Below are 12,866 nucleotides of genomic sequence, written 5' to 3' on the forward strand. Positions count from 1 at the left end.
ACTCACATTCATCTGAGTTGTCTCAATTTCTCTACAGGTCCCCTACAAGGGAGTGTGCATGTCTTGTGTATTTCTCAGTGTGTGTGTGTGTGTGTGTGTGTTGTGTGTGTGTGTGTCTGTCTGTGTTTGTGATCATGTCATTCAGTATATCAGTTAAGATCATCACAAGATCTAGGCAGATCTTAGATAGATCTTGTGACGATAGCATATGTGATACCCACAGGCCACCATACTCACTGGGTAATTTGGGTAAATCTTTGGCTCTTTCAGCTTTCATTTCCACATCAGAAATATGGCACCTGTTATGCAATAAACACCTTGAAGATTCTAAGGGACTAGGCACATATGCACAGTATCCAGGTGCTGAATTAAGATGGTTATAATTAATAGTGGGACATTGATGCCATTTGCATATTTTCACTATTATAAATAACACTTAGATTTTTTAATATGGTCAAAAATACATATATAGAATTAGCCAGCTGGACTTAATGGGGTTTTGTATTTATTTTTTGCAGCATGCAAAGCAACACAGGGAGAGCCAGTGGAATATGTGCCTCCTCCTCTCCATCAGCCATGATTGGGTGCTGACCTCGGCTGGGCCGTGGCAATGACACATAGTATCTTCACAGCCCATTTGGTCTGGTACTTGTTGGCCTTGACGTCCACAATACTTGATGAGAGTTTTTGTCCTTAAATTTTCTCCCCTGCGTTTTCCATTACTTCTGAATGCTTTTCACGGTAAGCTCTAAAGTTCACCTGACTTATTCCTGAGTGGCAGGGAGAATGTAGTACCACCAGGGGGGACTCTCTTACCTGGTCTGAAGGTACTTTATCCTGGAAAGCATGTCGAGGTGGCCTGCGGAATACTGCTCAATCACATCCTTCACGTCATAAGGCCTCAACGTCTCCTTGAACTTTTTTTTATAGAGACGGAATTGCAGAATTCTACAAGGCAAAGAAGGGGCATTTGTGCATCATGCTGGGGGTGAAGGGAACTGTAACAGGAGGCTAGCAAAGTCAGGGCAGGGGAGAAAGAGCAGAGAAAACCTCCTGGGGACACTCTCTGGCCTTTTGTTGCAGTTCTATCCCTTTGAACCACGTGTAATTAGGCCTGCTGGCATCTTTCCTGCAGGATTACCTCACTTTGATCATTTGAATAATGAGACAATAGTAGTAAGGACAGAGCCGAGATGTATTGAGCATTCATTACATGCCAGATGCTGAGTGTCACACTTATGAACAATCCGCTAATACATCAGTTTAGGATGATTTGACTATGGTCAGAGAGCTTCTGCACCTCCCCAGGGCTATCTAGCTCATGAGCACAGAGTTGGTCCTGTGGACTTATGAGGCCCATGCTCTTGGTCATTGTCACAGTGCTTTCTATTTGAGCACAGCTGGTGTATCTTCTCCTCAATAGACTCTTTAATTCTTTTGCTCTGGGCACCTAGAAAAAGTTAATTTCTGGTCTCTGTATTTTCTAAGTCTATTTGTAACATAGAGAACCTAGAACAGTAGATGAAGTCAAACCCTCACTCCATCTTCCTGGGAAGCAGTAAGGTCAGGCATGATGGGCTGCTGAGGTCCTTGAGAGTCCCCTCTTGAGGGTAACTCCTGCTGAGCAGTGTCAGCTTACACTCTAACAGTCGGTGTCAGGAGGCACAGCTCCTCCCATTCCCTCTCAACTTGTGTTTGCACAGATCTTTGACATGGTGCATTGGAAGCCCTTTCTGTTTGTCGTGACCCACAGCTCCAGCATGTAACCACCATTTATTTCCACCTGTTGATTATAGCATCCCAATTACTTGCCCTCTTTCCCAAATTATTGCCATTTTATAAGCCTGACCTTTTCCTAGTTTCACTTAAGGTGAGAGTCAGAATTCTAAGGCTCACAGGATAAACCTGCTCCCTGCCTGCTTTTGAAAGTAAAACTATCCTGTAACTCAGCACGACCACTGCTTCTGTACTATGGCGGCAGAGCTGAACACTCGCAACAGAGACCTGTGGACCTCGAAGCCTAAAACACCTACTGTCTGGCATCTTACAGAAGAAGTTTGCCAACCCTTGAATTAAGGCCTTGGGGAAAATGCTAAAAATTAGAGGGCAGAGTCCAGAATATGAAGCAATCCTGCAGAGCCCTCCCTCTAGGTCAACACAGTCATTAACTAGTTCTCTCTGAATAAGATCCTTCGTCTGGTTATGAATCCAGGTGCTGTGTTCTCATCCAGCCATTTCATTCTGTTCGTGATGGTGCCATGAGAAATGAGATCAAGGATTTGCTGAAGTCCACAGCTTATTACACCCTTGTGCTTCCCTGAACTATAGGACCAGGAATCTTGCTGAAAATATCATGAGTGGTTCTTGGACCATCAAATGAGTTCCTAGGATTCACCCTTATGAAGTGTAGCATGCTTGTTGATTTTCTTGAAGAATTCTAAAGCAAACCAGAAATCACCAGGGTTGATTATAGAATCCTCTAACACAGAATCCAAAAGGTCTCCTCTAACACAGAATCCAAAGGTCTCCAATTTATTACCTTGTTACAATGTTAATGAAGATGGGAAGAAGAAAAGCCATTCTGAGTAAAATGCTGATAAAGGAAGAAAACTCCCTGTCAGTATACCCTCTGTTCTGACACCCTTTTGAATAAATGCTGGTTAAAGCCATAGAACGGTGTGGCAGTTGGAAGAACTGTCAGGAGGGCAGTGAGGACACGTTTTTAGCAAGGTGAGCAGGAGTCACCAGACAACTGGCCAAGGAGAGCCATTGTTCCTGAGGCAGTGTCCCCCTTAGAATTTTAATACCCTTGGTTGTTGGCCAGAAGTGACTGGAAGCTTCTTGCCCCTGCCCAAAGCCCATGGGCACCTTATGAGCTATGTCCTGGGGAGCTGAGCTGGGCCAGGGAGGCACAGAGGGGATGGGGGTGGTCATTACCTGACGGCTCGGATGGCAGCCTTGAGGGTGGGGATCATGTCTTCGATGAGGAAGTCATTCCCGTAGCCCCTGTCTTCTGCCATGGGATCGCCTGTCCCAGCATCTGGGAGGGAGACACAGGTGTCAATGGCAGGTCTCCACACGTGGGGAGGCTCTGAGACCCTCCCTGGAGTAGGCGCTTCCAGGCCTCAGGCTTTGTCTCCACTTTGTGGGGCCACACTGTGGCCTCCAGATGCCACAGCACCCACCTTCCTTGCACCCCCCTTTCTTGTCCAGAAATTTGAGTTAGAGGCCCGAGGGCTGGGGGAGGGCATGTGAAGTGGGCAAAGTATGTCCCACAGGACCCAAGAGGTCCCATGAGACAGCAGTGGACACCTGTGTGGGCCTCAGAGTCTGACAGATCTGAAGTGGGATTCTTTCTCTGTCGCTCTGTCCTGGTGACCTTGGGAAGTCACTCTCTGTGCCATTCACACTTCACAGGTCCCAGAGTGTACCCAGCAATATGGTGAGAGTCAAGGACCCATGGCCTCAGACACTGGAGTCACTGCTTTCCTGCTGGCCCTCCCTCTTCATGAGTAGAAGATGCACAGGAGGCCCTTGTTTCTATGGCTCCTCAACCTGAGAGGGCTTTTCTGACCCCTCTTCCCCCTCCCAGACCTGGGTACTGAGGCGTCTATCTGCAGATGGCTGTGCGACTGGTCTCTGCCTTCAAGTTGACCTGCACAGCTGTTTGCCCTTCAGGGCCACCTCAGAAACCATGGCAACCTGCCCCCAGCTCCCTGGAGATGGCCAGGAAAGCAGCTAACTCGGGAGCCTCCTGTCCTATGAGCCCTGATGCCTGGAGGGACGTGAATGAGATGAGGGAGAAGGAGGGAAGGGAGAGGCACTTTGGGGACCCAAGAGTTCTTCAAAGGAGAGGAGGGGAGGTGGGGAGGAGGTGGGCTCAGGAGAGCAGAAGTCGGGGAGACAGGTGGAGGACGGGAGGACAGGAGGCCGTTACCTTCGGAGCTCTGCCAGAAAGCGTAGGCTTTCATGCGGAAGGCGGTGCGGAAGCGCTCTTTATTGTTTAAGCCAGCAGGCTTTGGCTCTTTAGAAGGACTTTCTTCTATGGCATCTACATTCAGAGGGGTAAATAGCTTTCCTTTAGTATTGCTACCACGAGGATTAGAAAGGCGAACCCGATCCAAGAGACCCAGCTTTTGGCTACAAAATAAGCAAAAGTGAACAATTTTCCTCCTTAAGTGCAGGCTCTTGTAACTTCCCATCCCTCCATAAAGATTCAATGTCCTCCACCAAGGCTGATGGGGAGCGGTGCCCAGTGTAGGACAGGGTGGGGCTCACATGCTGGGCACCAGTGCCCAGCCTCACATCTTGGGCGAGCTCCTGAACTCTCTGGACCCAGCTTCCTCCTATGCTAAAGTGGGGTGCACATCAAATACAGTAAGGGCGGAGACCCCCTCCACGGTTTCCCTTTCTGTAGTTTCGGCTATCTGCTGTCTACCACTATCTGAAAACATTACTAGAGTGCAATGGAGGACTAAGATATTTTGAGAGAATGCATGCACATTGCATAACTTTTATTTTATCCTATTATTATAAATATTTATTATTTGTTATTGATGTTCATTTCTTACTGTGTCTAATTTGTAAATTCAATTTCATCCTAGGTGTGGGTGTATATGTTAAAAAAAAAAAAAACCCAGTGTATGTCAGGCTCTGCACCACCTTGTTTCAGGATCCACTAGGGATCTTGGATGCATCGCCTGTGGATGAGAGAGGCTACTGGGAGGTGCCTGTCTCATAGTTCATGCTGCAAAGATTCCTTCCTTCTTCATGTCTCTCCCCTCTGTATCAATAACTTTCTGTCTTTCCTTTTTACCACATTGTGGTTCAAAATATGACTTACACAGGCAGATCCTTATCAAATGCCCCTTGAACAGAACTAAATAACATAAAGCCATAAAGTGGCACCTTTAACCTGCCATCCACAGACAGAATCTAGGGCATCCAGGAACTTGGGTGGGAAATGACACCTTTAAGTTTCTAGCCTTTAACTAAAATTTAGCATCTCTTTCAATTAACAAATACAGGTAACAAACTCCACCAATATCCCCAATGCCTATAACTACCCACAAAAGAAATTATAGATAATTGTATGTCCTATTAGTTCAAGGTATTGTTTATGCTCATGGCAGCTTCAAGGTTATCATAGTATTCAACCTGCCACTAGGTCTTGTCCTTTAGTTCAACAGAATGAAGCATGTATTTGACAGCTCAAACTTTTAAGTATTTAACTCTATTTAATACTTAACAACCAGTTTCTTTTATAACTGCATATTATATTTTATTTATGGATTCAAATAAGTATTTTCTTAGGAATGAGTCCGTGGGTTTTTCCAGACTGCCACAAGAGTTCTTGGCATAAAAAGTAGTTGATAACAAATATACAGTTGTCCTGGTACAAAATATCAGCTCCTGGTACAAAATAAAACCTCCACTTGAGGCCAGGTCTATCCTTCCCGTCTGGCTGACATTGACCAAGCCATGCTGTTCCTGACCCTCAGGAGCCTCATCTGTAAAATAAAGGTAAGCATTCCCTGCTCCACTGGGTTGCAATGAGACGATGTTGGTCAAAGATTTGACAAAGAACTTGACACATGGTAGGTGCTCTTTAAATATGAATTTCTTGTAGTGCACAACTGTAATCCCAGCAGCTTGGGAGGCTGAGGCAGGAGGATCGTGAGTTCAAAGCCAGCCTTAGCAAAAGCAAGGTACTAAGCAACTCAGTGAGACCCTGTCTATAAATAAAATACAAAATAAGGCTGGGGACATGGCTCAGTGGTTGAGCACCCCTGAATTCAATCCCCAATACATCCCTCCCCCAAAATAAATAGATATGAATTTCTTCCCTCTATTTCCCACCCTCTGTGCTGTTGCACTAGTTGGCATGAGAAATAGTGATTTCTGTGTGAAGATTTCTGGAGAGTCATATTGCATGTTTTCCCACATAAATAGGCTCCAGTTATTGGCTTCCTCTCCACCACTCCACATGGGGCTTAGCACAAAATAGGCTCTCATGAGAGGGTGAATACATATGGGGGTCCCATCAGTTCCCTGTGGGCCTAGGACCATTCTGTGTTCTGAGAAGCCAGTCTCACTGCCACAGCTGTGGGCTTCTGCCTTTGCAGCCTAGGGTTGTGTGGAGGGAGGTCCTGGGGTTGGGGCTGCAGGTCTCAGGTGGGAATGCCACCCCTGCCAAGAACTCCTGCACTCCCTGAGCACCAGGTCCTCATCTGGTACAGGGGCCTGACAACACTGCTTCATAGAGGCTTGGGGACTATTACACATGATGTTATCTGTGACACTTCCTGCCTGCAGCCTGGTATAGAGAAGTCATTAAGAAATATTGTGTAAATAAATAAATAAACAGATGACTATGAGAATAAGCAATGGGCACCCCTTATTTCTTGCTCCCTCTGGGGTTATTCTCTCTCATCCCACACTGTTCACGACAGTTTGGTTGAAGGACTCCATGAATAACCAGCCCAGGGTACATTTAGATAAACTCCAATATTCAACCAGCTCCATCTTCCCTGAGCTGAAGTCAAAATTTTTGGAGCTGCCTTCCTGACCAATATTTGGTGAATAGCAGATAGGACAGAGAAGATGTCAATGGTGGATGAGGCAGGAAGTGAACTGAACACATAGAGAAGGCAAACCTGCCCACCAAGGAAGAAGAGGCTTTGGCAGTTACTTCTCAGGCCATCTTCCTTCTTGGCCCCTGCCTACCTGTCCTGCCAAACCTCTAAGTGGCTCCATCTTTCTATCTGCACCAAGCCCTTTGTCCTTCCCAAAGGGTCCTCCCACACAAACAGGTCCACCTGCCTGCAGTACCCTTTCTCACCTCCTCAGACAATCTCATTCCTGTCTGCAAATCTATGTCCAAGTGTCCCCCCTTGGAAATTAGATACTCCTCATCTGCTCCAAAGTCATGTTGTATTTCTCTCTGTCACATATTAACACACTGTGTGGAGAAACCATTTCCACATCTGCTAGGCAGAGCCTCTGCCTAGTTATTTTGGGCCTAGCACACTCCCCTGCCCAGGACATCTGGATGCTCAGCATGGCACCTCAGATCATGGGCTTCAGGTAGAGACATCCTGGTGAATCATGTGACCCAGGACACAAAACTTGTGCTCTTTGGTCTCCAGCTTCCTCACAAGCAGAATAAAGACAGTGAGCCCGTGCTTCACCCAGCTGACAAAGAGTTAAATGCAGTAATGTTTGTAAAGTGCTTTGCCCACTGTCTGGGATGCAGGAAGCGTTCAATAAATGCTGGCTATCATCATTATCCTGGTAAATAATCCTCTTCTCACAGAAGCAGTGGAAAGCTTACCACATTTGTGAAAATAGTGGATATAATTTCCTGGGTCACAAAAAAAGGTTTGTGTGGGTTTTTTAAATTTTATTTTATTCTTTTTCATGAACTGAGCTTTGGGGATTTATATATTATTTTCCAGTGCTTCTTAATGCTAATCTCAAAACACTCAACATTGCACTTTTACCCCTACTGGCAGGAACTAAGTACAGGAGGAGCTTAATTCCAAATGAATTAAGCAAGACAAAATGAATGGCAGCCGCTTTATCCTGATTTGAAATTTCAGCATAATTTTGGAAAGATAATGAGCAGGCCCTCTTGATTCTATCTGTGTTGGGACCTAATTCTTTGTCAGTTAAATGCTTTAGTCCAAACTCTGAGAGTCTGAATTGCTTTGGCCATGTTCACTTAATACTGCGTTGGTCACAGACAATACTCAGACTGTGTTAAGATCCAGATATGTAGGGCCAAAGTCAGAAATCTTGGCTCTGAATTACTAACAGCCCTTGTGCCTAAGAGGCTTACAGAATTCTTCTTCCAGCAAAGTGTATGATCAGCTTACTTCTTAATTGTGTTGCCTGAAATCCAAGACCCCACAGGATAATCAGATGCAAGCAAAGTTCACCACTGAAACGTGAGGCCCAATACTGCCCTTCTCTGTACAGATTTCCAGTGCACAATCCAGGACTTGTTCCCAGGGTACTGCAGGTCTTGCACGCAAAGCCCTTCTTGGAGCTGACATCAGATTTCCTTGGAAAGCCTGGGTCTCGTCTTTGTTAGGTACGGACAGTTTCCAAATATGATCTAGAAAAGCTGCAGGTAGATGGACTGGAGACAGAGGGTGAAATCTAGGTGGCTCTGTCCTGGCAGATACAGCCCTTGTCTTGGGCCCTGGCCTGAGGTCTCACCACCCAGGAAACTCCAGCCACATTCAACTCCACAAAGTTCCCTGGCATTCAGCACTAGGTACATGCTGTGACCTCAGCCGGAGAGAACCTTCAGCCTTTCTTTCATCTAAATGACTCTTATTCTTGTCTAAAACCTGGCCTGAGTACCAGCCCCAAGGCTCAGTTATCAGCACGTCTAGGTGCTCAGGGTAATGAGCAGGATGAGTGAAACCTCATGCATCGTGCCTTGGCACACTTTACGCTTTCCCATCCACGGCACTTGGCCGTTATCATCAAACCTTTGACTCACAAGGGACCCTTCCACTAAATCAATGGTTTTTGCCTGGGGGTGGCTTCAATCCCTCAGAGAACCTTTGGCAATGCCTAGAGACGTATTTGGTTGATCCAACTTGGGGAGCTCAACTGGCTTTTAGTGGACAGATGCCAGAGGTGCTGTTAAGCACCCTGAGATGCACAGGACACACTCCATAACAAAGAATCACCCCTTCTAACTATCCACAGCACTAAGGCTGAGCATCCAAAATAAAAGCTTTGGGTCCCACTGGCTCATCCAGTTTGTACCTCCATCTAGCACAGTGGCTGGCACAGGTGAGCACTTAAGGCATTATAATGATGCTGAAGGAAGGAAGAAAACATTTGATATTCTGATTAATAAAATGCATCCCACCTTAACTGAGCAAGGGAGTGCTGTATAGTAGAAATAATGTGGGCTTTGGAGTAAGAGAGATGGATTCATGTCTGTGCTCTGCAGTTATTATTTTAGATTGGGTAAGTCATAAGCTCTTTCTGATTCAGTTTCTTCATCCAAAAATGAAGCTCATATTAATTTATCCAACAGGAGATGTGTTTGACACCTTGTGAGTGCTAGGCTCTGATAGCGACCGGAGTAGATGGTGTAGTTCTCGGCCTCCTGTGAGCTCATGACAAAGTCAGGACAACATGGTCAGCAAACGGATGCATGCACTGCTAGAGAGCTGGTGAGAAGGCAAAGAGAGAGCCATGAGGGAGAGCCACAGGTAACTGATGCAGGTAGGGCGGCCAGGGAAAGCCTCTGGAGTGCACAGGAAATCAACTAGAAAGCCAGTCTCCATTGTCCAGATGAAGGTGATGGTGATACTGAAACTGAGCCCTGATGGGTAAGAAGGAGCCAGACAGCAAAGAAGCAGGTAAGAGCTCTGCATCCAGGACTGAGTGAGGGTTCAAGGCTGTGAGGACCAGGCTCATGCCCCTGAGGGGAGGATATGAGGCCAGGGCATCCCAGGTGAGGGGCAAAGAGGCCCCACCTGGCCATTCCTGTGTGTCACTCAGGTGAGGTCAATTTCCTTGGTAAGTGAAATGGAGATAGGGTACCTCCTTTCATCAGATCATTTATACATTTACTTGGCAAGTATTTATAGGATACATCCTGTATCTCAGGCAAAGCATTAGTGCCAAGGAGCTCATGGCCTAGAGAGGAAAAGACAATTATAAAAGGATTTATTCATATATACATATATGTGAACATATAATCTATATGTATATAACATGTATTTATGTTTGTGTGTATTTATGCTTATATGTGTATACATGTATATGTATACATACACACACATATGCTTTATCAGAGAAGCTCTGAGTCCAACCCAAGTGCATGATGAGTAAGACATCTGAACCAGGTGAGAAGCAGTGGGAGTTATCCACTGTCTGCATTCTCATGAGGACCAAGGAGGACAACATGTGAAGTGTCATCATCTATCAAAGCCACAGTAAAGGCAGTTCTTTTCCTTATGATTAACCTTAGAATCACTGATCCTAAGAAAGAAGCATAAAATGGTCAGGGCCAACCTCCCTATCATTGTAAGGATTTGGCTGAACTTTTATTCCTCAGGTCCACATAGATCAGAACAGTCAAGGCAGCCCTCATAAAGTGGCAGCTTGAGTCCCCACCAAGAAGCTGGCGCAGCATGGAGACCTGTTAAATCAGAGAACATAGCTCTTTCCCTCAGGTTGACAAACAAGTGTGTGGCTACTTATATAAGAAGGAAGCGATAAGATAAAATTAAAACCTGGCTGGCAATGTAGATAGTAATAAGGCAAGGTCACAGTGCCATGGGGGCAGCCATTATGAAGCAAATGATGGACAGGGAGGATCCATTGCTTGTCTGTGCACATTACTGACCATTTTGCAGTAAACTTGCACCCTGCCTTCTTGGGTAAAGAAATTGAGTTCTTTGTTGATGATCTCCCTCCTTCCTCCAGATCTCATCCTCCTCCAGGTTGTGTTTCTGCACCCCACCTGGCACCTTACCAGCCAACTGGTCACCCAGCCAAGTACCTGTTCAGATCCTGGATGAGCGGTATTGATTGGCTTATATAACCGACCCTCTGAGCAGGAAAAGCTAGCAAACCCCTAACTCTAATCTTGAAAAATCATGGAATGGATGTTCCCTGGGCACCTGTAGGCAAGTGGAGGACTTTTGAAGGTGGCATGAGCAAATTGACAGCCAGTTTTCAGAGGACCCTTTCCTATAACTGTAGAAGCCCCCCTAACCCCTGGAAAGCTTCAAAATTCATCTATGTGATCCTTAGCTTAACCAGAAGTGCCAAATCCAATCCACAGTGATATTTTCCATGTGTAATAGTCCTACTTATCTGTGAGCTTATTTTCTGTGGTTTCTGTTACCCGTAGTCAACCATGGCCTAAAATTTATTGAATGGAAAATTACAGAAATACACAATTTGCAGGTTTTAAATCGTGTACTGTTCTGAGTAATGTGATGAAATCTTGTATCTCCTACCCTGTTCTACCTGGTAAGTGGATCATCCCTCTGTATAGCATATCCTTGGGGCATATGCTACTCACCCAGTTGTTAGTAGCCATCTCAGTTATCATACTGACTGTTGAAGTATTACAGTGTTTGTGTTCAAGAAACCCTTATTTTATTTCATAATATCTCTATATTGCAGGAGGAGTGATCTTGGCAATTTGGACATGCCCATGAGAAGCTGCAAAGTGCTTCCTCTAAGTGAAAAGGTGAAAAGCAAAGTAGGATTTTTGCACACTCACACCCCCTCACACACAGCACATCCATGCAACTTTTATTATAGTGTATTCTATAATAGCTCCATTTTTTTATTAGCTATCATTGCTAACCTCTTACTGTATCTAATTCATAAATTGAACTTTGACCTGGGTATGTAAGTAAAAGAAAAAAAATCATACCTAGTGCTTGGTACTATCTGCTGTTACATTATCTAGTGGGGTCTTGGAATGTGTTCTTTTTTCCATATTTTTTGCTGGTGAGTTATGGTTGTACACATTGGTGGGACTTATTATTATACATTCATACATATGCACACAATATAATAACATAATTTGGCCAATATTGTTCCCCGGTATTTATCCTTCCCTTCTTTCCTCCTTCCCCCTGGTAACTTTCCTCTGTTCTACTCGTCTCCCTTTGATTTTGATGAGATTCCCTCCTACTTCTCTTTTCTTTTTCCTCTTGAACTTCCATATATGAAAGAAAACATGTGGCCCTTGACCTTCTGAGTTTGGCTTCTTTTGCTTAACTTATGTTCCCCAGTGCTATTCATTTTCCTATAAATGTCATAATTTCATTCGTCTTTCATTGTGTTTATACACCACATTTTCTTAATCTATTCATCACTGATGAACACCTAGGCTCGTTCCATAGTTTGACTATTGTGTATTGTCTTGCTATAAACATGGGCGTGCATGTATCACTGTGGTGAGATGACTTTAATTCTTTAAGGTGAATAGTGAGGAGTGATATAGCTGGTCATATGGTGGTTCCCTGCCTTGCCTTTTGAGGATCCTTGATTCCGATTTCCATAATGGTTGTACTAATTTACAGTCCCACCAACAGTGTAAAAAGTGTTCCTTTTTCTTCACATCCTCTCCAGAGTTTATTATTTTTTGTACTATTGATGGCTGCCATTCTGACTAGAGTGAGAGGAATTCTCAGAGTAGTTTTGATTTGCATTTCCCTTATTGCCAATGACGTTGAACATTTAAAAAAATATTTTAGCCATTTCCACTTTTTATGAGAAGTACCTGTTTAGCTCATTTGCCTATTTATTAATTGAGTTATTTGATTTTTGGCATTAAGTTTTTGGGTTCTTTATACATTCTGAATATTACTCCTCTGTCAGAAGAGTAGCTAACAAAGATTTTATTCCATTCTGTAGGTTCTCTCTTCATATTCCCAATTGTTTCTTTTGCTGTGCAGAAGCTTTTTAATTTGAGGCTATCCCATTTATTACTCAAAGCGTTATTTCCTGAGCTTTAGGGGTCCTATTGGGGAAGTCGTTGCTTGTTCCTACATGCTGGAGTGTTGACCCTACGTTTTCTTCTAGGAGTTGCATAGTTTCTGGTCCAATTCCTTGATCCATTTTAAGTGGATTTTGTGCAGTGTGAGAGATGAGGGTCTGGTCTCATTCTTCTATATATGGATAATCAGTTTGGGGAATGTGCTCTTTATGTCTATATGGAAAAGACTCCAAAGGCAGATTAAATAATTTACTTGCAGTGTGAACTTATGCATGACTGAAGACCTCAATGGTCTGGAGGGAATGAAAATAAAGAATACGCTGGAGGGGTCTTGAGACCTGGATCATATAACCTCTGCTGCTCATGGGCT

At 44.5% G+C, this 12,866-nt stretch overlaps 1 protein-coding gene across 1 annotated transcript in view; it reads right to left on the reverse strand.

Moving 5' to 3' along the window:
* The window catches only part of Kcnq3 (potassium voltage-gated channel subfamily Q member 3), a 313,473-nt gene that overhangs the window by 12,170 nt on the left and 288,437 nt on the right, over positions 1-12,866 (reverse strand). Inside the window, exons 10-12 of the mRNA XM_015486657.2 lie at positions 3,938-4,140; positions 2,938-3,040; positions 817-948 (exon numbers count right to left, since the gene is read on the reverse strand). Of these exons, the coding sequence (XP_015342143.1) occupies positions 817-948; positions 2,938-3,040; positions 3,938-4,140 (438 nt within the window). The remainder of the gene's footprint in view (positions 1-816; positions 949-2,937; positions 3,041-3,937; positions 4,141-12,866) is intronic.

Source organism: Marmota marmota, unplaced genomic scaffold, assembly GCF_001458135.2.
Source record: "Marmota marmota marmota unplaced genomic scaffold, marMar, whole genome shotgun sequence".
In the NCBI taxonomy this organism is placed as follows: Eukaryota; Metazoa; Chordata; class Mammalia; order Rodentia; family Sciuridae; genus Marmota; species Marmota marmota.